Genomic DNA, 25380 nt, shown 5'->3' on the forward strand with positions numbered 1-25380 from the left:
AAAGGAAGAGCAACTAGTTTGAGCTACCACAACAGGTGTATATATAATAGCTCAAGTTTTATTATTCCAGAGAAAAGTAAAGTTTTAAGTTGTTCACCTGACAATTTTATTCCCCTGTATTACTTCTGGTAGCAGTAAGTCAATGACATTAGCTGTCACTGTATTTCTATAATCATTTTCCTCGTCCAAAATGAAGTACATTTACACATAGAGAAACCATTAAGACAACCTCCCCCCACATGTTTTAAGATATTTGTGGATGTCTAAAGAGCAATTCTTAGCACCTTAGCATCACCCAGTAGTATACAAACATGAAAAATGAGTATGGGAAAGCAAGTCTTAAATAACAAATCTTGCCTCATAATATAGGATTGGGCCATGTAGTTGTAATCTAAATCCCTATAAATTTTGTTTAAGATAGAGAAAGTATGTGGTGCATGTGTATAGGGGGGAAAAATGGGAAGCATCACTTAAACAGAAGATACAGCCTTGAAGACAGACAGACACTTTACATTGGTCTGTAGTAGTATATCACTAACAAACTTACCCGATCAAGTTTTAGTTTGTCTACATCTGCTAGAAAAGGGTTCACAGCTTTCTCTCCAGCCACTTTCAAGGCTGTGCCTAATGCTTCAAACCCAGCATCTCTTACTTCAGGGGCAGAATCATTGATATGCTGCGGAGAAAGACAACTTGTATTTTGCAATTTGCAGCTCACATTTAGTTGAGATTTTAAATTAATTTTCAGTATAAAGATCTTTTGCTCTTTTTAAATCTATAGCTACTACAAAATAATTCTTAGTATTCCGTTGCAGAAAGAAAAAGGTCATTTTCCACATCTGTTTTCCTTCATGCTTAGAATTGATCAGACCTATTTTCCAGATACAGTCATTTTCACATATTTTGATCTTTCATAAAAGAAAAAAATTATTCATGCTTTTAGGAAGAGAGATACTGTAATACCACAGAAATTTACTTAAAGTTCTTCAATCATTTTCAGAATTCTTCTTTTTAAGCTAGGGAAAATTCCAATAAAAAGCAAAGGGTTATTTTGGAATGAAAGTGAAAGGCTGAGAGAGGATCTGATCAGTGTATATAAATACCTTAAGGGAGGGAGTGAAGAGGATGGGGCTTGGCCTCTTTTCAGTCATGGCCACCGACAGGACTTCAGGCAACAATCACAAACTGTGATTGGCACCAAAAGTTCCACAGGAACTTGAGGAAAAATTTATTGACAGTGAGGGTGACAGAGCCCTGGAACAGGCTGCCCAGAGAGATTGTGAAGTCTCCTTCTCTGGAGATCTTCCAAACCCGCTTGGACGCAGTCCTGTGCCACGTGCTCTAGGTGACCCTGCGTGTGCAGGGGGGTTGGACTAGATGACCTCTAGAGGTCCCTTCCAACCCTTCCATGATTGCTATGGCTTAAAACAATAAAAACAAACAATAAACAATAAAACAAAAATAAAAGTACTTGCAGTTCATAAGAACATTGGTAGCCAATAAAGGTTTGCCAGAAGCATCTGTTCAATGTTTTGTAACAGTACCGCCTAAGTCAGCGCTAGAAATTACCAACCCTCCTACTTTACCTTGAGGAGGGCAGCACAGAACGGTTTTAACAGGCTTTTTGGCAGAGTAGAAGTTGTGCAGTGACGGAAGCTTCTTGCAATGAAAAGGGATGTTTGCTGCTTAATTGTTGGGTTCTTGTTGTCCATCACCGCTAACACATCTTCACTTATATTCTGCAATGTGGTCTACAGTGTTGGATACAGAATTTATTAGTTTTGGTAAAGAAAAGGAACAATAGATCAAAATTAGAGACCAACTCTGAGACAATGGAAAAACTGTCGCTTTCTTACTTACAGTAAGAAAAATTGCATCTATGGCCTCCTGCAGCGCCTGCACCACCTGAGGCTTCTTCTCTTTGAACTTCTCCAAGATTGTGGGTACAACCTATAAAAGGCAAGGAAATAAATGGTCAAGGGGATTGTCAAGCCATTCTTCACTAATATAATTGGAAAGCTTAGTAGCTTGTTCCCTAATATCACATAAAAAAAAAAAATCCGAACATCTCTTCCGCTCTCTATAGAGGGCACAACAGCAGTATGAACTAGTCCATTATAGCCAACCTATTAACAAATACACTTTGTAAGGAACTTCACAGTAAAGCTAATCAAAAGCCAGAAATGCACATAATTACAAATGAATATTCTGCATCTACCAGTTTGAAACAGGAAAAAAAAAGAATAGAAATTAGATAACTCCACAGCTGAGCGCTATGCACTTATACAGCAAGAATCCAAGGACATACATAACCTGCTCCCTCCTTCCCAGCTTCCTGGGAAGGATTAAGATGCTTGGCTCAGGTGGTAAGGTAACATTACCCTATGCCACGTGGAAATTTCAGAGGAATCTATACTCAATATAGCTGCTCAGTCAGCCATTGCTATAAGAGATCTGCTGACATTCTCATGCACCAATAAGGTGAGCAGTTCCATCTAACTAAGGTCACTATAACTTATGTGCTTAGCAGTGTTGCAATAAAAAACAAACTGTCAGACAGGTATTGAAACATCAAGCCCAAGACAGGTTGAGTTAACTGGGAAAAAGAAGTTATTCTGAAGTTTCTGTAAACATAGAGTCCATAGTTTGGGAGTTGTCAGGCTCCTTACAGAAGTGCTAAACTCTTATATAAATGTAAAATTTATTATCTAGAGATAACATTTAAACATATAAACATTTTCTACTCAAGCTGACTATGCAATCTCAAATCATTGTGAGAAACACTGACTTAGACTCAGCCTATAACCTTTGCCAGTCCAGAGTTTACAAGTGATCTTTCACAGAGCCTTTAGCACTCCAAAAACTTCAATACAAAATATAACACCATAGATCTGCATACATGCTACTGTAGTCAAAACTGAATTCCTTCAGCTTTATAGATATTTAAAAGATGTATATATATACACACACACACATATACAAACATATAGAAAGAGCTGTTGGGTACTGGTAAAGAGTCATAAAATTGTTAGGCTTGTCTTTAACTCTGGCATATTTTAAGTTATACACAACAATAATAGAAATAGCTTAAATTTATGAATACTACAAATGCCAGTTCTCAAGAGGAGTCTACAATTGGCTCAGCAGTATATAAAAACTGGACTAGCAAAACAAACCGAAATTATGCAACTGAAGCTGGCATTAGAGTTCAAAACCAACCATCTCCATTTGCTCAGGAACCATGGAGCTGTACTCCAGAAGTTATTCCAGAAACTCAGTTATTTTAATACTAATTCTGCAGCTGAGAGTTCTGTTAACCTTTAAAACAAACCCAGCGTAAACCAATGCAATAATGCTTCCTATAACTACAGCCAGTTATAGGCTGAACAGTACAACTGCTGTTCAATCAGAACTAAGTAGACTTGAATGTTTCTGAAGCAGTGAGATTTGGTACATTTCCAATCTGTTATAAAATACAATGCAACACAGCCATGCACATCAGCACACTCTGCCTCCAGGCTCTATCATAAAGAGGAAGCTGGAAGTAAAGTGGAATCAAACAGCTTAAAGAACACAGCAAGAGGGAACCTGAGAAACAGAGGAGGTAACTGCAATTAACTAAAAGCTTCCCTCCACCTCCCCTCCCCCCCCCGCTTTTTTTTCCCCTCTCCTCTTTTCTAAAGATCCCTTTCTGTCCACATTCTATCATACTAGTCACTGATGACAAAAGAATATGACAGGAGAACGCAGAAGAAAATGAGATTAGAACACTTTGGTACTGAAAGTGTCAATAGCTCAGCTATTGAAAACAGCCAAAAGAAAGAAAGGAAAAAAAAAAAAAAAAAAACACACACACACACAACAACAACAGAACTGCTAAGCAGATTCTGGTTCAACAGCTATTTAACTCCTGTGCGCTACAAGTGCATTTCTCTGTGTGTATCTCCAGGATGAGGCAACAAATAATATGCATTTCAGGGCAGAGTAATTTAGAGTTATCTTAGTACACAAGAATTATTGCAGAAGTTTCATGTCACTGAGAATATGAACAAACAGTGCAAAAACAAGGGCCTTTTACCTTAATGCCGCAAGAGATCTTGGCAAATATTTCATCATTTACTCCATTAAGGAATAGGTAACAGCATAAAGATTATCTTTAATACCAAGGCCTCTCAGTTGAACAATAAAATTCAGAGTCTCTACCAGTGTCCAGCATCAAGGAGAAAGTACATCCTCTTACTTACATGTCCTGCATATTGTCCAAATTTCTTTCGGAGGCCAGTAGCTAGTCCAGCAAGGCATTTGGCAGCCAAAGCAACTAACATAACATTTGTATCCTTCCCAACGACCTGCAGAGAATAAAGCAACAGCAGAGAATGAAGAGACAAGTTTCAGAGGCTTGAAAGAACTCCTTAGTATAGCTAACAGGCCACAGATTGGGTTATTTCCAAAGTATTATCTGGACTAGAACATTAAGTTTAATACAAATAAATTGCAATACTAGAGTGACTTTTTTTTTTTTAATTACCTTTTTGAGAACTTTGACCAAGTCTGCATAGTCTCCTGCTTCCAATTTGGGATTTTTCACCAGCATTTCAACAGCTTCTAGAGCTTCTTTCCTCTCTTGCCACTTTTTTGCTTCCTGCAGAGCAGATTATTTGTATTAACTTATAAATGTAAATAATCATAGACAAGCATCCTTATTACAAACAATAAACTTCAAAGCTCAATTCTATCCCAGGAAAGCCTCCCTATAGTTCAACATCAGTAATTGCAACACAATTAAATAGAATGTCTGGCCCAAGACATATCTTGGGATCTTAAAATTACAGCTTTATTTCCTGGTAAATCTAATTTTGTGATCTTTTTATGATTGCATTCATTTTGCCAACATGGCTCTGTTATTATCCATGTAGCAACAGAGCTTACGTTGTAGAATACAAGCCAGCCTTAGAATTCATTAGCTCCACCTGCAGTAGGAGTAGCTGTTAGCGTAAGTTTATACTTACTATTTTATCATAGAAGTCTTTGGGAAGCTTGGAAAGAATTTCTACAGCTTCAAGTAACTCATATGCATCCACCTGCGGCACAGCCTCATCCCCCTCATCACCTCCTGCAACCGGAAGAGAGGCAAACATAAGCAGAGTGACTTGTGTAAAAATGAAGTAACGCATTACTTCACAAATCATATACCACTGATATATTTTCCAAAGGAGTTGAAAGATCAAACAAATTACCTCCATCTGCATCTTCTCCAACTGCCTGCTGCTGCTCAAACTTTGCTTTCAACTCTTGTTGGGAACGCAAGAATCTGGTTTGCTTAGGAGCGGCTGATGGTAGTTTGACCCATTCCTCCTCTAGCTCTTTCAGCTGCCAAAGGGAAATGAATCACCTATCAGACACATTTTGCACATATTCCAGACAAGCAAACCTTCACATAAAGAAAAGGAATTTTCTCCTCTAAAAGACCCAATAGTACTATATTCAGGGTCACTCAAAATATTGCTCTGTAATAATATCTGTCCTGCTACTCACGTGACCACGTTCGCTGTTCAGATGCTCACAATTATATTAACATTATGCGAAGACAGTTGGCTGTTCAACGTTGTGTTTTACTTGACAACATTCTATGTTAAATACAAAGCATTTTCATAAAAATAAACTACAGAACAATCAGAATGTTGTCTCTCCTCTGGAGGAGAGGAAAATAAGAATGGCTAGGCATAAAGGAAATTCTTTATGTTGTAGCCGTGCTCTTATCACAGAGTAGCACCAGGATGAGACCACTACGTTCAAATGAGTTTGGTCAGACTGCCGAAGATTAGTTTTATCATTTTAGTAATGTTCATGAAAAGGTCTGACTTTAACAAGACCAAATGCCCACACAGGATCAGCAAAGGTGACTGGGGATACAGACAGAAGTCCTCTCTTGAACATCTGGTTACAAATTTCCTTCTGCCTACCTGAACAGAATTTATGTTCTGTAACGGAGGTCTCAGAGCATCCCTTATCCAACGGTAGATCTCCACAGCAAGGAGTTTGGCTTCATCTCGAACAGCCTTTTCACGAGATTCAAAAAGTTTTGGCAATACTTTAATAATTGGCTTCAGCAAGATTATTTTTGAACCAAATTCACTGAAAGACAGAATAGACATGAAATAGAATCAGTGCCTAGAAAAGAAAGAGTAAACCACCAAAAGCTAATTTTATTTAAACAGTCTACAAAGTACATCCATTATACAAAGGATTCTCCCATACGTTCAAGCATAACCTCCATTATTTCGTGAAGCTACTCATATTTGCCGCAAGATTTTAAACAATCTGGCCTATAAGAATCATCTTCTACATCCAGAAGGAAACAAAATCAGTCCTCTAAAATTATTCCAGAGGACCTAATGCAATCTGCTGCCTAAAACTGTTCCCTTACAGGAAGGGGTGGAGAATGTCCTTAGACTGAAAATTGTATGACTTTTATTTATTACCCTCCCCTCCTCAATCAGAATAGAATCTCCTTTGTCTATCCTTGGAGGCAAACAGCATTAGCCATTTTACCACTTGTTGGACTAGATAATTATAGAGAACTCAGGCCATGCATTCACAGATAACACACGTGTTAAAATATCTGCTGCTGAAAGGACACAAGAAAGGAGGTCCCCAGGCCAAATATCCTTCCCCACCAGCAGAATGTTTTTGCTGTTGAACTTGATATATTTTGCTTCACTTATTTTCAGTCACTGTGGAATAGGAATGCACAAGCATTCCTTTCATACTCATATAGTAAAATCTCACCAGCTCCTACAGTATTTACTGCATATCTAATTATCTCATAAGCCATGAAATATTTGTTTCAGAACTATTTCTCTTCCTTGAGAACTTTAACCGACCTTTTCAACTCGCATTTGTGTATCAATTCATGAAAGAGCTAATAAAAAAGACTGCTTAATTTCTAAAACTTTTATGTCTAATTTTCTACAAGCTTTACTGCCAAGACCGCTTCATGTAAAGCATTATGTGTTCAAAACCTATAGAAGAGGTTCCATTCCTGGAGTTAAGACAACTTAAATGTAGAATATGAATGTATGTGTCGCCTAGCATTACTATGTTTTTTGTTTTTTTTTCTGAAAGGCAAACAAACAAAAAAAAACACCACCACCACACACACACATTAGGAAAAACGCTTAAGCAACATCAGACTTCAAGTTATTATAATTCATAAAACAATGAATCACAAAATTGGAAGCTTTAACAAAAGATAAAGAATATCAGAAACTAAAGTAGCTACACAAGCTACAACACAAATTCTGCCAATAAGGCAGAATCAAGTCAATATACAGGATAAATCCAGATAGCAACACAAGTCAAAAGCTGAAGCTCAAGATTAAGTCCATAGGGCCTCATCAGATTAAAAAAAAATTGTTCTAGTCATCACAGGTATAAGAAAACACTGTCCCCAAAATTGACAGGGAAAACTTAACTCTTTAGATATAGTTAGGTGAAAGATACTGAAGACTATGCAGGTTTCTATTTACAATTACTATCAAAAGAGCATTTGATTTGATAATAATTTAAAATAGCTAAAATATTATTCTAAGATGTAGGACAGTAGTTTCACTTAACAGCATTGCGTTTGTACTGGGCCTGCTTTTATGTTGAATTTTGTTACTTAAGCCTGGAAGAACTAGTTAACAGGGACCATTAATACACGTGCTTCCCCCAACTCACTAAAAATTATCTAGTGCAAGATATTCTCCATCTATCACTATGCATGGAGTTTTCATAAGAAAAAAAAATCTCTAAGAAAGAGATACTCTGACCTTCAGTACTGAAATGATCTATTCTTAGTATTTTTCATTCAACTTTCATAGGCAGCAAATATACCCAAAGTGGGACAAAAAAGAAGCTCCAATTCCAATCTTGCAACCTACTTTCAGTTTTAATTAGATTTGATTTTTTAAGAGCATTATCATCTTTTTTATCAACAAAGTTTTTAACAGATAATGGAAAATGACTGCCTTAACACAAACTTATCATGCAAGAAGCTTTCTTTTTTTTTTTTTTTTTCTCTACATGATGTAGCCAACTGAGGTAGTTCACATCCATAAGGAAAACTGAGTAACACAAGATTTCGTAAGTTAGGTCTACAGATTTTAGTTTTACAAGTTGTCCATAGTCTATGTTCATAATCTATGTCCTATTTAGTTGTCTATTTCAACAGCTGAAAAAAGAAGATCCACAGGCTAAAATAGATATGTTAAACCTGCCCTTCACCTTTGGAGATCCATTAATAAATAAATAATAAAATTTGGTAATAATTGTCAACAACAAAAGTGATCCAGATGAGTCTTATAACAAAGACACCCCACACAAAAAATCCATGTCTCTCTCACAATTGCTGTTGCCATAAAATATCAATTCTATGAAGACACATGCTGTTAAACAATAAAAACTGAAGGTTTCTCAAAAGGCCTAAGCAACAGACCACTGTACGATGTTAGAGTTGGGGAAGGAGAAATGGAATCCAAAAGCTTACCTTAGTGCTTTCCTCAATGTTTCTACACATGCAACTATGATTTTGGGGTTTTTGTTGTCCAGACCCTTTAGTAATTCTTCTTGCACTGCCTCCCCTTTCTCAATTTCTATATACATTAAACATATATCCAGACCCAGCTCTTTCGCTCTGGCTTTTGGCTGGTTGAACACTTTATTTACAACTCCAGAAGCTACTTCTCCTGTTGTCCTGAAAAAAAAGGAGAGAGTTACTTTTGGCACAGTTTATTAAATTATACATCCTACTCCATTATTCCCAGAGAAAAGCAAGAATGTGATGTGAAGATGTGAAACACTTATGAAAGCTTGGTAGGGCCTCAGCTAATAAGAATCAAATTCTAACTACATTACCATCAAAAATATTAATATCTTCTAAGAGAAGACACCAGTCTCTAGCTGGAAGGGTGAAGAGCTCAAAAGAGTTCCTCTAGACCAACTGCTCTTTAGTGTGTTTCTAATAGTGGACCACACTACACAGTGACTCCAAGACTTTTCTCAAAGAGTATGAATACATATTTCTTGGTCAACATGTAAATGCCATTACCCAAGACTGAAGATATTACACTTAACTAAAGTACATAATCTTGGCATAGTTTTATATCTATTTCAAAACTTCCCACCAACTAAATTATTTATAGTTTCCTTAAATGAAGGACTTCGATGTGGCTGTCCAAATTTTAACCCGCTATTTGTGTGTTCCCCTACTCCTTTTTTAAATAGTGTATTTATTCATTTTATCAGGTCACTTAATTTAAGTGGCCCTAAGAAGTGATTAGAACTGTCCATTAGTCCATACTTCTGAGGGTGAATTTAAAGTGCCCATTTCATAGGTTAGCATACAGTGAAATACATAAACAAGCATTCTGGGAAGGGAATAAAGTGGCAACTATGCAAGATTCAGAGAGATTAAATTGGATACAACACCGCCAAAGAAATACTACATTTCATTTCCAGGGAGATAGAATTATCTGATCCATATTCATCCAGGAAGTAAAGGAACCCTGTATATAGAGACTTCAGTCAAACAAGAACAGGGATTCCAGTTCAGATCACCTATTCCATCAACTTACTGCTTCACTTTGTTTCAGAAGTCTTTACTGCTGACTTGACTAGTTTCTTAATGCATGGCTTTACATAAACAACTTCTGACAAGTTAATGTGCACAAGGAGACCATCTATGGGGAAAATCATGGGAAATTCTACAGATGAGAATATAAATTATTTTCTGTCAGTGAGCACTAGAACTGTCAGGGGCCACTGTGCAATTTACCTGCAGCCATCCTCAGAGAGAGGAACAGAACTACTAAGAGCAAGGAAAGGTAACTTACTTCCCTGCTACATGAGCATTTTCAACAAAAACAAGTGCTGCTTCCAGTCCTTTTACTTGAGCCACTGCATTGGAGTCTGTCACAAATTTCTTTATCAATCCAAGATACTTGGACCATTCAGGACTCTTCTCATCCATCTTCTGGAACTGATTAAGGGCTTCTTCATAACCACTTTGTCTGGCTTTCCACAACTGAAAGCAGAAGTCAAACATGTTTACATGCTGCCATGGTATAGATTAAACATGTAAACTATCTCACAAAGTATTTCAATCTTTGTTAAAAGGGTACTCTAGTAACCTGGCATGTGCAAGATTCCTCTTTAGTAACTACTTAAACCATTAAAAAAAAAAGAAAATATTATTTTTTCTCCTCTCGGCAATGATCTGGATAGGTAGGTGTCAGACTTCCCCACTGCTCTTTATAAATTTCAGCACTGACAAGTAGGCATGGGGCCAGCAATAGTTTTAACTACAGATGAGTTATTTCTGCACATGAATGAGCACACTGATCTTTTAGCACACAACTTGAGGTCAGAAGGATTATTGTGCAACTAAATGCGACCTACCGCTATTCAACTTCTACATTGCTGAAACAGTTTCAGACTTGTTGTATCCACGCTGTACAATTGCCAAGATTACCTAACTTTATCACAACTAGCAGACGCAGAAGCTCTGCAGCAGATAGGTAAAACTAGCCCAAACCAAGACTTCCTACCTTGTGTTCACATTTCTGGTCAATGGGCAGTTTCATCCACTCACTGTCGTCCCCCATTGTACTTCAGGTTCTCTCTATGATCACAGTAATTCCTGTGGAAATAGAGACAAGTTAAAAACTTGGTGGGGAGGGGGAGAAGGAGAAATTGTTCTACCTGCAATATGCTTTTACCTAAAGAAAAAGACACTCTGTAGCAAGTCTTACAGTCAGTGTGCAACTCGCTCTCTGAAACTCGCAAATATATTGAGATACATTTAGATATGTAGTACTAAGACTAGACCACTACTTTGTCAGCCTTGGAAGGCTATCGGAAGCCATAACCAACTAAAGAACATTGCTAGCTGTAACATTTCTGACACTAGAAGTCTCAATCTGTAAAAGTTTGACTAATCCAGGATAAGGCCTGGAGAAAATAGCCTCATTTAAGCCTGGTAGAGAACTTACTATGATTAAAGAGCTAAAAAGAAACAACCACCCACCAACACTAGAAAACTGACTCTTACTGACAAGTATTTTCAGGAACAGGTGCCATGAATCAGTGTCAAAAAATAATCACATGTAGTGTAAGGACAGCCATTTTAAACAACTTTACAAACTGTGCAACTGAAATGAACGCTACAACGGATGGAACAAAATCCATCTATGCCAGCCAGCCCATTTATGCCTTAATTCTGGCACAGCTCACATTAGCAATTGTCAACATGAGATTAGCTTCTTACTGCACATAAGGTTATGAATCCTTGCCACTCAAGTCTCTAGAAGTCTGTTTATTTTAATGCAAAAGGAATATAGACCTACAAGAGATGGGAACTCAGGCTCAGTGCTCTTCTTGGACATATTGTACCACTAATCCACTGTCCAGAGAATAACTAGAGAGTAAGTTGATGAAAGAGATCAGCAGTGAAAACAGCAGTAGTAATGAGGGCTCCCAGCATTATTTATACAAGGAATGAAATCAACCCATAGACAAAGCAACACAACCACATATGGGTTAGCATGCATAAAAGAGAAGGAGCAAGACAAGACTCCTAAAAGGCAAAGAAACAAAAACAAAACAAAAACCCAACAGAATTGGTCAACATACCTTTACAGATAAACTCTTGTGTAAGTTCATGTACTGGCAGAACATTACTAATGCAAATTCAGTCATGTCAACAAGGTTGCAGGCTTTAACCTGCAAAGTTTTTTTTTTTACATTACATACAGTTGTTCTTGACAAAAAAAAATCCCAGAATTACAAATTACCAATATCATTTTATTGGTGTAAATATATGTAAACAAGTTCTACAGAACCACCTTCCTCAGCCAGGTGGCACTACATCTAATTAAATAGCATATCTGTAACAGGAGTGGTCCACCACAAACACAAAACCTGTCTTCCTTATCTGGAAGGGTTAAAAAACAACACTCAACCTCTCTCATCCCTCCACCTTCTCCCCTCCCTCACCAAAAACAAAAGCATCAAACTAGATAGTATTTATAGAAAATAAGTCATTTAAGCAAGTACAAATATTGTTTTCACTGCAATTGCACAAGGTTACTAATTTAATCAGTGTCACTAAAATTGAAGTCACCATAGGAAAGAATTGACTATTCATATAGCATAACTGTTACTATATTTGACCTACATGATTTGCAAATACTGATGTGGTCATTTTGACTTGCCATCAGCAAACTTAGGCCCTGCTACTGAGAAGTCTGCTTTTTTTAGTTTTACAACTACTCTGAAACTTGGGAGTAACGTTCAAGCCATCACTTGCCTACAGAAAAGCGTAAGGAACCAACACAAGGATGAGTTATTCACTCTTGAGAAGCAAGGCAGTAAAGCACTTGCCAGAAGCCTTCATAAACACCAGAACAAGAAGTTTTGACACCAGGCTTGAGACAAACCTTCCATACCCTCTTCTGTTAGAGGAATGTCAGCAACATGCATCCCCTACTTCTATAGTAAAAGAAGTTCCCCCGCCCCTCCTCAGAGATCTGCTCCACCAAGGGTCCAGGACAGTAGCTACCACACCACAACCCTTAATTATCTCAAACGCTAAAGTTTGAAAATGTTTTTTTTTTTTTTTTTTTTTTTTTTTTTTTTTTAAATCAGTGCATGCAGATACCAGCCCATTCCTATGGACTGTGATTCCTGTCCAGTACACCTCAGTGTAGAAACCAGGTAAAAAGAACCCAAGGAGTTGTCGATACTGGGATCTCCCCTCCCAATATCATGCTGTTGGCAAGGGCACACGTACTTTCTCACACATGCTTTTCAGTCTGTCAATTTCCCTATTTTTAAACCAGAACATCTACAATTATTACTTCAATTATAAAATAGGTGAAGTTGCCTTCCAAACAAAATTCAGCATCTAAAAATAGTGATAAAACTGTACGCCCTCCCCATTAACCTACAAATCCCTTTAGAACCAGCAGTTTATCTGAAAGTAATGTGGACCATAGCTCCATTGTTCATTATCACTTCCTTCTAGTTTCAGCACAGTTCAGGCCTGTCCTAATCCCTAAACCTTTTATATTCCGATAAAGGCAAGATGCAGACAGTACAAGACTGTTGTTTTCCCCTTCAGTCAACTCATTCAAAGGATACTGTTTGCATCTCAACCTTCTGAACGTTCAGGGAACGTCCCACATTTGATTCAAGTATTTTGTTGGTTTGTTTACTTCTTCACAAGTAAATCTCAGGCCATTACTTCTTGACATCCAATAGCGGGTAACCTCTGCATAAAATGATGCAGCTAGATGGTCTTATTACTCGGGAATTTGCAGCAATGAAGTGTTTGACCTACATAGTGTTCCTATTATCATAACCAGCTTTACAAACTCAGGAAAAAAAAAATCTTTCAGTAACAACGTTCATTTTGGCAGAAGCCAGAAAACAAGACCTCTGAATTGACTAAATGGCCAAAATAAGTTTTGAGAGAGAAGCTCATTAGCATAGTCAATAAAACATTTACAGCTGCAAGTCAGCTGAGCAAGGCAAACTGTGCTGAAGACAAACAATCCACAGCAGGGCAGGTTCTTATATTGTGAAGTGAGAAAACAAGAACCATCAAGGAAAGAATAGGATGTCTTTGGAAGGAGACTGAATGTAAAAGCAGCAGAAAAATATTTGCAAGGCAGCACAAATGCAGAAGTATAAGTGAAAATAAGTGAAAATTCCCACTGAATATAATTAAGCTTTGGGAAAAAAAAAATCATCACCATCTTAAGATATAAGGAAGAAACGAATTGTTTGGATTAACCATGTATTACTTGAACAGTTGCTACTCAGCATACTTGTTTTCTCCGCTACAGTTTGAGGGCTGAACAGCATCAGAGAGGTGTTACAGAAAATCTTTCTTACAAAATCCTGAAAGCTAAACATTTTGTTTTGAAACACATATTTATTATTTCCTACATTTTATAGTGTGAAGTTTTTAGCTTCCATGCCATCTTCCCCCACATAAAGCACAACAGCAAAACAAGAAACCAAAAAAGCTGATGATAGTTCATTCTCCCTCCTCACTTCCATATTGTGAACATCACTGCTGCATAAGACAGGCACCAACTGAAAGAAAGCTTCTCTTGATATTTATTCAAAACAAGTTCTGAAAAAGCGAGAGGCCATTTTTTTAAATTCTGAAAGCTTGTTTGAAATATTACTGAATAGCAGGGGCACATACCTGGCCAGTGCAAAGCTACCTTAGGCATTTCAGCTAAGGTTACACCTGTCATCCTTCTCTGACAGCTCCCTGCCAGCATAGACCAACTTTCGCAGTAGAAAGATTACTTGTATAATGGCAGTCTTGAGTCATATTTTCTCTTCGGCTTCAAGAACATTAAGTTTTCCTTTCTTAAAAGTCTTGCACAGCATGCTTTTACTGTTTACCGGTTAACCTTTCTAGTTCCAATTAAATACAAAAATAAAACAGCTCAGAAGAAAAGCTGTTGAAATAGCTTTTCCAGTAATCATAACACAGCCCAATTTATTTTTAGCAACATCCTAAACATACTAAGTATTTTGAAGAACATGCAAATCTAAGAGCTGTAGCCTCATCAGTACAGTGGAGATTTAAAAAAAAAGTTGTTTTACCGAATTCCATAGTCATACAGCCAACTGAAGTCCAGCTACCAATTCTGAACTACAGACACCTGCAAAAGCAGCAAGGGGCAAGAACTTTGAGTTGTTAATAACATGAAATGCTGGCAGGCCACAAATGTGTTTTGCACTTCAGTCCACAGATATTTTGACAATGAGCAAGAGAAGAAGAGGTTAAAAATTCTAATAAAAATGTACAAACAGAAGGTTATTTGCTGCTTTGAAAGGTAATAAAAAATTGTTCGAATTTTAAAGCCTGTATTTTTCAATAAAAAGACACGAGATAAGCACGTTCCTGATGAAATGAAAGCTGGACCCGTCTGAATAATGAAAAGGAGACAGGAGAAATGTACATTAAAAAAAAAAAAAAAAAAAAAAAAGCACTCTGCAGGCCCTGGAGTAGGCTGCAGAATGGGTCCTCAGCTTTGGCAGCAATGCAATGGCATATGAGAATAAACAGCATTAAATTTTTTCTTGCCTGATAAAACACATGTTTCAGCCTAGCTCTCAGTGGTATCTAACAATGTAGAAAAGGCAAGTTATTGGTAAGGGGCTCAATACTTAATTCTTCTGGCTGTTTCAATAATGCCGTCTCTGAAAATAACTTGGGCATTCCCAGGCAAAAAAAGAAAAAAGTAAAAGGCAACACAAAATAACCTGACCTTCTGCTACAGCCAAGGGAGCAAAAAATGACTTCTTACTGCATGGATAAGACTGGAAGGAAGCCACTCCACCAGAGCAAAGGGGCAAAAGAGAAGGTGGCAATACAGGAAGAAGGCAGTGAGCACTGCGGTTATTCTAAGGCAAGACAGAGAGAGAAGATACTGGTGGGGCAGCAAACGCCCCCCGCCCCACCGTGTTTACAAAGCCCGGGTACGAAGGAGCTCACATGCCGCCATCCCCTGCCACACGCGGCCACCAACACCCTCCTCCTCGAACGGGAACAGCCTCGGCCAGCAGCCCGCGCGGCACCGGCTTGGCTGCCCGCGGAGGCCGGAGGCCGCCGGGCCCCCGCAGTACCTTCCAGAAGGCCGCGCTCCAGCCCCGCCGCCGCTCCTGGGAGGCGGCCCCGCCGCGCAGGCCGCCCGCCCGCCCGCACCCCCGCCGTACTGTTCGTGCCGCCGCCCCCGCCGCGGCCCCGGCCCGCCGGCCACTCACCGGGACAGCTCTCGGCCCGGCGGCGGGCGGGGAGCGCGGCGGGGGCTGCGCCGCGACGGAGGCGCCTCCCGCGGGCGGGCGGGGCCGGCGCCGCCGCACCTGGGCGGGGAGGCCCCGGCCACACAAAGGCAGCGCCGGGGAGCCCCGGCCCCCGCGCCGCTCCCGTCGCCGCGGCCCGGCCCCGCTCCTGCCGGCCCCGCGGCCTAGGCGGCCTCCGAGCCGCGCCGCCGGCACCCGGCCATGTTGAGCGGCGCTAACGACAGTGCTGCACCGCGCCAGCGCGACGCGCGTGGATGGTATCGCGGGCATCACGCGGCCATCCCCAGCGGGGGAAGCGGGGCAGTCTGGGGAGCCAACACCTGCCTGGCAGGAGGAACCGGGCCTGCCCTGAGAAGCAGCACCTTACAAAGGAGAGGCAAGCAAACAGCCAGCACCGTCCCACCACTGCAGGCACACAGCAGCCACGCTCCAATCCAGCTCCTTCATCAGTGTCATCGCGTGACATTGAGAGTACGCAGCAAGACCAGCAGCCATCAGTATGGTGGAAACAGGGAGTAAATACCTCCCTCCTGAGAAGGGTATCAAAATACATGATGCAGAGCCATGGCTCCTTCACACATCTGTCTAGCTCAAAAGCCTGCTCTAGGTCCTCAAGCACCAGCTGTGCTCCCCACCAAATCATCTTCAAAGTTACTTTCCACCGCTGTCCCAAGCCCCCTCCCACCCCCCAATAGGCATGAAACACACACCAGCTTCTGCTTTCCGTGTTTGCCACTCACCACAATGGAGCTGCCATAGCAATGGCAACGTGCAATTGCTCAGTTAAGGAGGCTCGTTAAACAAGATGCCATAGCAGCAAGGTTTGGGACAAGGCAATGTTTAATTTAAACACAAGAATGCAAGACCTTCCCATGTTACACTTAAAATGCAGCTCCTACAAGATGTGCTATTGGAAAAGCCCACAAAGCAACAACGGAATGATACCCCTAATAACCACAGACTATGTTGTCCTGAAACCAGCCATTCTGTAAGGATATGAATGCACTTAACCTCTCCTTACTCCAGAGCAGGATTCACAAGCCATTTACAGGGTATTTCCAGTTTGTTTGGGAACCATTCTCGAGACAGACATAGCACATTTAGAATGAAAACAGGTTTCTATCTGGAAGAATGGAACAGAAGGGAGAGAAGGGGGCAGAGATCATGGATTTGAAATCATTAATTACAAACTTTACAAATGTTTCTCTCTTTCAAGGCTCTTTTGGGTCACACATCCTATACAAAGTCTTCCAAATTAGGGAGACAATTACCTTTATTCCCACAAGAGAGTCACATCCATTTTCTAATTGCATGTACTGTTCAAAATATTCATAAGCCTTCTATACAAAGGGGTGAGCAGAGATGTTACAGTTTGCAGATAACAGGCTCGTTTATTCGGGATAATAAGAAAGGAAGAAAGAAAAGATTGACTGCAAAAACCTGCAACAAACAACACAAAGCACGTTTCAGCTGTCACTATCACCCAGCACACACACGGGCAGTGATGCACAAGCCTCTGAAAATGAGATGTTTTGAGCACTACTTAACAGGAACAAGACCTTACTCTAGGAGACATCTATGTGAGAACATCAACTCAACAACGGCACACACCAGATTTTTAGAAACCCAGGCCCAGATTACATAACTGGCCCATATCAGTGAAAGGACAAAAGTCAGCACAGAAGAAAGTGCCATCAGATACAAGTGATGCACATATGAGAGTAAGCAATAAGCTTCCATTCCAAAATATTTGCTTTTTTATTATTATTTATAACAGCTAATAGGTCTTGCTTTAGCTCAGGGAAGATTTAAAGCAGACTAACTCCAATTCCCTATTCTTCTAAAAACACAAGTTCCACCTATTTTCCTAGGTATTGCATAAATATATAGTTTCTCCACAGCAGTTAATGTTTCCAGGTTAATACACTTAACATTTAAGATTTACCTTCTATAAGTATGTCTATAATTTACTTAAAATCAGTTCATTGCCCCCCCCCTTTTTTTAAATCAATTCTGCTTTGATGTATCAAATCCTGCTTTTGCTTAAAAGCTTTAATCCTATTGTAACTCTTAACAGGGAAAAAGGTGCATCTTTTAAGTGAAGCCACCAAACTAGTAAGGTTTAAAGGCTACACCCGTGGCAAGCAGCAGTTAAACCCATTCCCTCCCCTACAAACAACAGATCTGACATTGAACACCAAAGAATCAATACTGTAAAGACAACTTGCACCTAATCATTCACCTTGATTGATTAGATAGTATCATCTACCTTGATATGATCACAAACTTTTAATAGTAATATTCTATAAATAGCTTTTTATAGCAGTTAATATTTGAGACTGCCAATGAGTATTTGCAAATAGGCATCTTCAGCTACAAACCAATAAAAACATGCTTTGAAAGCCTACATGAATGCCCTCTTCCACGTGTAATAAACACAGAAGGTCTGCAGCTAGCAGCCTGACATCCCGGCCACTGCTCATTCCCTTCTCACCCACAGCAGGCAGCTGTAGACAAATAGTCACATAGTGCATGGGCAAGAGCAAGCCATAGGGTAACTAACTGTGCAGGAATCCTCAATCATAGCTCTAGGCTCTGAGAGAGCTCAATACTACAAAATATAAGTAAGTTAAAACGGAACAACTAGGACATAATTAGATAGCTGATAGGCACCCTGAACAAATAGGCTCGGGTGCACAGCTGACAGAGCTCCAGATGCAGGAGAACCCCCTGCGCATCAGCCTGAAAGCTACTGCCTTAGGAAAGATCACAAGACTCTGACTCAGAACCAAATGAAGCAGGAGGAAAAAAAGAAATCCTTTCAGGAGCCGCTCTGCACACACTACTGAAGACTCAACATGAAGCTCTTTTTGAAGAGGGACCCTGGGGATCTGGGGCAGACAGCTGAGCCCCACACGGGCACTAGAGCAGCGCGGATGAGCTCCCCGCCTCCTCACAACACCAGCCTCCCCCTGGGAACACCTCCCTCCGGGGGCTCAGGGGGAAGCGCCCAACTCCGCACAGACCCAGGCGACAGATGCAGCCGGGCCGGGCCTAGCCGAGCGCGGCTGCCAGGGCCCGCAGCTGCCCCCCACAAGGAGGCGGCGCCGTGGAGCAGTGCAGGCGGCAGGGCAGCGCAGGCCACAGCACGCCAGGCCCGGCACCCCAGGCCCGGGCGCGCGGCGCTCCCAGTGCGGCCTCGCGCCGCCAACGGCCGCGGCGCCGCCCGCGAGCGCGGCCCGCTCCGGCGGAGGGGAGCGGCGCCGCCCCCAGCCTCACGGGGGCAGCTCGGGCCCGGCGGAGCGGGAGTAGCAGCCGCAGGGAGTCGCGGGAGGCCGGTGCCGCCGCGCGGGGTGCGGGTGCTGGCGCAGGGGAGCTCACCTGAGCGGCGGGGTGGGCAGGCGGCCGCTCCTCAGCGCCGTTTGAAATCGCTAACACCGCCCGCACCTCGCAGTGTCCTCGGCGCCCATTGGCCGGCGCCGGCCCCGCCCGCGCCATCAACGCGCTCGCGCCATTGGCTCGTTTGAATCCGGCAGCGCAACGCGTGCCCGTGCGCCAGGCCTGGAGCGGCGGCGGGCGCCCCGGCTCCGGGTGTGTGGGCGAAGGGGCTGCGTGGCCCCCGGCGGGAAACGGGGCTCCGCGTGGTGACAACGCGGGGCCGCTCGGGGCCGGTGGCGCGAGGGCGCCCGCAGCGGCCCGGGGCGCGCCGCTGCCACCTGGGAAAGGCCCCGTGCCGGGCCCGGGCGGAACCGTCCCCTGGCCGCGCCTGTTGGCGAGTGCGGCCCGCCCGGAAGGGCCCGTGGGGCAGGGCCGCAGGGGCCGGTAACGAGGGGCAGGGGCTGGTGCCAGCACCGCGACCCCCCCAGGCCCCGCCGGAGCCTCCTCAGTTCCCCCTCCAAGGAGCGAGGAAGGCAGAGAGCAGGAGTGTGTTTTTGCTTGAGCTTAAGGAAGCCATTTCTGCCCTCAGCTGCAGCTTAGGAAGGGGCAGGAGCAAAGCAACGACATTCAGTGTCTTGTGAGAGGTCCAGCAGAACAGGACACAACGGGGCACAAGGCTCACAGCAGTGGTAGGGTGTGAGGGAGTGCTGAACATGCCCATTGCTGTTCAGATGAGGACAGCTTAGAGTCTTGGTCTTCATAAAAAAAGAAAAAAGCAAAATCATGTGCAAAAGACCTGGTGTGTAGAAAACAGTTCTTTAGCAGCTCTTTAACAGTTATTTTCTACTGGTCAAAGGCACAACACCATCGATGAGCCCCACAGCCCATGGTGCTTGAGACCAGTGTGACAAAAACCACAAGAGCAAAATCTTTGGCTGTTGCCATGTTTAGCAATTTAGTGATAATAAAAAGGGGGAAAGCAAGGCAGAGGGGAAAAGTGTGCACACAGGCATTTACCAATGAGAGTGTGTGGCCTCTGCTCCTAAGCTTTAGAGCTCAAAGCAGAAGAACCCAGATCCGTTCCTACCTTGTTCCTTTCAAGCAAAGGAAAAGTAAGGTTCTGTGCAAGCAGGTCCAGGAGCTCCTTTTTCAAAGGAGAATCAAAAAAACACATGTACATTCACAACCAAAAGCCAGGCAGAGTGGTTAAGAAAAGCTAAATTTATATTAAATTATCATCAACCCCTAAAATATTGAACATAGTGGTTAAATAACTCCAGAAAGTCCAATGTCTCCAGTGAGTAACGTTAAAACCATTACACAGGGACGCAGGGAAATCACTGACGTTAGCTCAGGACAGACAGGAGAAAGGTTGCCTTTTTACACAGTAGTCAGTGCTCTAATCATCCTCCCATGGCCTTCCTACATTCCTAACAGCCTAAGCGTAATGGGGGCCTTCTTTCCCTCGGAAAGGGAAACGTGACACATCCTCAAGGCAGCACCTCACCGGGGTGGTCAGCACACTTCAGGAAAAAAAAAATGCCATTTGACCACTATGTCACTCATGGACATGAGGCTGTGGCTTTTTTTTTTTTTTTTTCCCCCCTCTCCTTTTCACCTAAATCAGCCCAGGAAAGGTGTGGAGAGCAGGGATGTTTGGCTGCAGCGTGCAGGGTCCCTCCTAAGAAGCAGCAGAGATTACATCAAGGTGGAGATCACAAGCACCATTAATTGTTGTGAAGACTGACTGGGTTTTCCTTTCCCTTCTGCACTTGTGATTTGGACTGAACCTCCAGTGACAGGTCTGGGCCGATGTCTCCCTTCACCCCTGTCCTGCCTCAGGATTTTGGAGCACGCTCACACAGCTACAGGGAGAGGACACAAACCCCACCTGCTCTCCTAGAGGTCAGGCCCTTCTTCCTCATATGCTGACTGCCAGCTTCCTGCCCCTGCGCTGTCCTTGGCTCCTCTCGCATCCATTCTGCTGCCTACACTCAAGCCCCTCACTGTTGTCCCTGTGTCAGGCAGCCAAGAGCCACCCCAGCGAGACAGCCTCCTTCCCCAGTTCCCCACTGACTCCACACCTCAATCCAAATGTGCCCCTGCCCAACAAGCACAATGCTTCCCAAGCCGGGGTCAATCAAATAAATATTAAATTAAAAAAAAATCTAATAATAAAAAAAATCCCTCTGCGCCTAGGGAAGAGTCCCACATTATCACAGGGAAATGTCTAAGCCTTAGCTCCAGTTGATCTTCCACAGGAATATACACCAGTCAGCCCAATGGTGCACATTATGGACAGCTCCATGCCACCTCGCCATGTCACAGCTGTGATCCTTCCCTTGCTGCAGAGGCAGAGCCACCTCCGGTGTAAAGAGTATTGCCAACCTGCTGGCAACTGTCATGTTCTTTTCCAAGGGTATCAGGATCATTAGTATCCAGACAAGGTTAGAACAGAATAGGATAGATTTTTTTTTTTTTTTTTTAAAACTAGTTGAAAAAGTATTGTGTCTGAAATGCGCTCTCCCCACAGTTCCCAGCCATACCCCTGCTGTACGCAATGCTCTTGTCGCAGCACAGGTGGAAATGCACTTGGCCTCCTGCCAGGACATAAAGAGGTAAGTTTGCTGCAAGGGATTCTTCCCTGGAAAGTTTTGCTTATAAATAATCTGACATAAGACTTCATCTTACCACAAGAGTATGCACAAGAGTGGCACAGTTCTTCATCAGGAGGAGGCAATTTCCTGCTGCTGCTACATGTCCGTAACTGCGAGGGGAGGATTATTCCCTAGAGGGTAAAGGCCTCGGAGGCCAGGGAAAATCTGAGATTCATACAGCTGATGGGAAGAATGCGAAGAAGACTCTGTGAGGAGAGTGAGTTGCTAGTAATAATGGAGCTTAAAGTGCGTTTCTGGCTGATAAGCAACTACTCAAAAATGGCCCTTATAGCTCCATGATTATTGTCTCTTATTCTAGGTCAGATGGGCTCAGTCTACTGATAAAGCAGTTCCTAACTGTCAGCACTGAGGATTTCCCTGGGGGAGAACCAGCCTAGGAATTCTCTTATTTTCCTCATCACTTTAATCAAGGGTCCTAAAGGTCAAGACAATTGGGAGGTTGTCGAATTGGAATGTTGTTTTTTTTTTTAAAAAAAAATATATATATGATATATATAAATACACACATATGTATATATACACACACACATATCCCTCTGTGTGCATGTGTGTGTGTATATATATATATATATGTATATATATATCAGTTAAGGAAGAGTAAAACCTAGTGCTTGCTGTGGTACATCTCATACCATTAGCTCAGTAGAGCTAAAAACAATGCTAATTTATTCTTTCCCTTGAAGACTCCAGTATCTAGAGGGAATAATTCTGAAAAGGCCCATTTGCTGACAAGAAACATATTTTAACAGGAAAGGGGTGAGCAGGAGCAGCGTCCACCGCCAGCAACAGACACTCATGCTCTCCTGAAGCAAATCATGGCAAGCGCAATTACACTCTCTACACCCTTAAAAGGTGCCTTGATACTGTGTCACTGTCCCCTTGGCCGCAAAGCACACCCCCATCTGTTCTGAGACATCTCTCAGGTTAGAGACCCACAACACAAAGCCTCAGAGTGCTGCTGGCACTGGAATGACCAGGGGAACTTCTGTGACCAAAGGCTAACAACGAAGCAACTCCGCTCTTCATGGGCATCGACCGTGAGCTGAACTGTGTGGGATTTGCAGGTTGCCAGAGAAGACAGAATCTCAACCAGACTCAGGCCAGAGGAGTCACTGCAAAAATTCATGTGGCAGCTTCCAGGAAAAGGGAACATATAAATAAACCACAGACAGTGAAAAGGAGCCCAAAGGTCTCTGGGTTCCAACCCGCCCATCCTCCCTCTCCAACCACAACAGGACACAGTTGCCCAATTCCTGCTGAAAGGCAGTCACAGTCTCTCGGCCCCTTGCAAGAGGCACCAGTCTCTGCACCCTTCCTTGCTTGGCCGGCAGAGTCCCATCTCTTTTGTGCAGAGTGGAGGCCGGAGAGGGAACAAGCTCCTCCACAGCAGCGCGTGCTTTAGACCTCGCTCTCTGTGGAGGGCTTGCGTTGGTGCTTCCAGCCGGTGTCTGGGAGCGAGCCGCGCCGCTCCGGAGTGGCCGCGGCTGTGTTGACGCTGCTGCACTCAGACTGTTCTTCCTGCAGCAGCTGCTCAGTTTCAGTGTCATCCAGCGAGCCAGAACTGGCCTGAATAGAGACCGTGTCTGTCTTCACGCAGACGTGGTCCCGGAGGATCCCTCCACGGGAGCTCCGAATCTGCTTAAGGTCATCCCATTCTGAGTCATCACTGGACAAAAGGCAAATCCCCTCCACAATCTTGATCTTCTCCTTGGTGTAGCTGTGATCAGGACCAGCCTAGGGAGCAGATAAGTGAGTGAAAACACAATACATTTATGGAAAAATAGGGCAAAGAGCAAAGCAGAGATGGAACGAAGATAGTGCAGCAGACAAATGGCTGGACCTCAATGTAAAGAGCCACCATCTCTGAATGTCATAATAGCAGAACCTGTTCTAAATTTCCCTTCAGATCTTCACCCCCTGCATGAATCCTCCCTGCAAGAACTCTAATTCCAAACTCCAGGAGCCTTCAAATCACAGAAGGGGAACAAAGATGAGGCAGCTCCTTTAACTCAACTAAATATAATCCATGACAGCAGGGGGCAAGAACAACACAGAGCCAAAAAAGAAAGAAAAAAAATGAAAGGGAAAAAAAAAAAAAAACCCACACCTTTGGGAAGCAGAAACAGCCAGAAGACTCCAGGGTAAAAATGGGTAGGATAGGGAGTTGATTATAAATCTGCAATATTCTTGTATCTAAGTCACTCTAGATGAACTCTCAAGAAAGCTCACCTGGAATTCCACTGTCTATTCTGCACCTCACAGTGATACAAGGAAAGCAGATTATACGGAGACAATATAAATGATCAGGGACAAATGGGACCACACTGAGATTAAAGTAGTGAAATCTGTATAGCTTGGCCCAGTGACAAATAAGCAGCATTAGAAGATCTGATGTAAACCCAGAGAAGAGAGTGCAGTGAGGGGCAATACATATGGGTACATTTAGTAGCGGGGAGATTAAGAGAAAAGTGGAAAGGATTTAGATTCCCAGATAAAGCATCCTGGTTTATCCTTAGTACGTAAAGCTAAAGTGGCAAGAACATTTTGAAACTCTATCAGATGCCACATTTGAAACATAGGGCTGGGGTAAATGCTGCTTCTCTGCAAAATTCCTGCCAGGATCCCTGCTTTAAGGACCAAATGATCTAATGGAATATCATAAATACTCCTACAGAAGTTATGTTTTTTCAACCTCCCATATGAAGTAGCCAAATTAAGACCAAGGGGTCTGCCCTAGAAAATGACCGCTACTTTCCTGCGAGCAGTAGAGCTGGTTCGAGGACATAAAAAGCAGGGAAAAGGCAGAAAGAACAATTAGTAGGGGACAGTGCTAGAGCCACACAACAGAGCTTGAGTGAGGGAGGCAGAACCAAACACATTACACAGAGTAGTGATACCTGACGTGAGGATGTGGACGAAAATCAGAAGAGGGAAGATGAGAAGCTATCTGAGTGATAAGAAAGCTTCTGAGGAGAAAACAGAGGAGAAAAAGTGCTGCAAGATATTATATTAAATCCTGTCCATCCTGTCACACACAGGGTGGACCTCTGCAGTGCCTTTAAATGCTCATTTATTAAGGGCTCCAGTTCTCTCTCTATCCCATCCCTTCCATGCACTGCACCAGAAGCCATGTTCTTGTCATCAGACCCTTTCTGGTTGTCTGATTTCTGTGATGACTGTCTAAAGCAACCTTGGGGAAACAGTCACTGAACAGAACTGTTTCTAAGGAGGACCTTTAACTCCTTTACTTTGATGTCCAGTGCCCAGTGGAAGAGAAAAATACAGGATTCAATGAATGAGGAGGAAGCAGAAGGTTAAATGTAGGTATATGTCACTACAACTCAGTGAGGGAAAAGTGCTGCTGGGTGGTCCATAGGAATCAGACTGGGCAATGCTGGCAAGTTGCAGTGTTTTCACATACCAAGACTCATAGCTCAGCAGTGTGAGCTGGGTC

The 25380-nt window shown here is 42.7% G+C and overlaps 2 protein-coding genes across 2 annotated transcripts in view; both read right to left on the reverse strand.

Annotated features, from left to right (window-relative positions):
* CKAP5 (cytoskeleton associated protein 5) overlaps positions 1 to 19273 on the reverse strand; it is a 46793-nt gene extending 27520 nt beyond the window's left edge. The window contains exons 1-12 of the mRNA XM_088520510.1: positions 19252 to 19273; positions 10590 to 10681; positions 9876 to 10066; positions 8531 to 8737; positions 5964 to 6135; positions 5238 to 5370; positions 5010 to 5113; positions 4529 to 4642; positions 4245 to 4349; positions 1861 to 1950; positions 1587 to 1751; positions 548 to 676 (exon numbers count right to left, since the gene is read on the reverse strand). Coding sequence (XP_088376636.1) covers positions 548 to 676; positions 1587 to 1751; positions 1861 to 1950; positions 4245 to 4349; positions 4529 to 4642; positions 5010 to 5113; positions 5238 to 5370; positions 5964 to 6135; positions 8531 to 8737; positions 9876 to 10066; positions 10590 to 10646 — 1467 coding nt within the window. The 5' untranslated portion in view covers positions 10647 to 10681; positions 19252 to 19273. The remainder of the gene's footprint in view (positions 1 to 547; positions 677 to 1586; positions 1752 to 1860; positions 1951 to 4244; positions 4350 to 4528; positions 4643 to 5009; positions 5114 to 5237; positions 5371 to 5963; positions 6136 to 8530; positions 8738 to 9875; positions 10067 to 10589; positions 10682 to 19251) is intronic.
* Positions 19274 to 23027: 3754 nt separating this feature from the next.
* Positions 23028 to 25380, reverse strand: part of LRP4 (LDL receptor related protein 4) — a 78576-nt gene continuing 76223 nt past the window's right edge. Inside the window, exon 38 of the mRNA XM_088520422.1 lies at positions 23028 to 23660. Within this exon, the coding sequence (XP_088376548.1) occupies positions 23325 to 23660 (336 nt within the window). The 3' untranslated portion in view covers positions 23028 to 23324. The remainder of the gene's footprint in view (positions 23661 to 25380) is intronic.

Source organism: Tinamus guttatus, unplaced genomic scaffold (assembly GCF_059628265.1).
Source record: "Tinamus guttatus ecotype Peru unplaced genomic scaffold, ASM5962826v1 Tinamus_guttatus_pri_ptg000089l, whole genome shotgun sequence".
NCBI classification, from domain to species: domain Eukaryota; kingdom Metazoa; phylum Chordata; class Aves; order Tinamiformes; family Tinamidae; genus Tinamus; species Tinamus guttatus.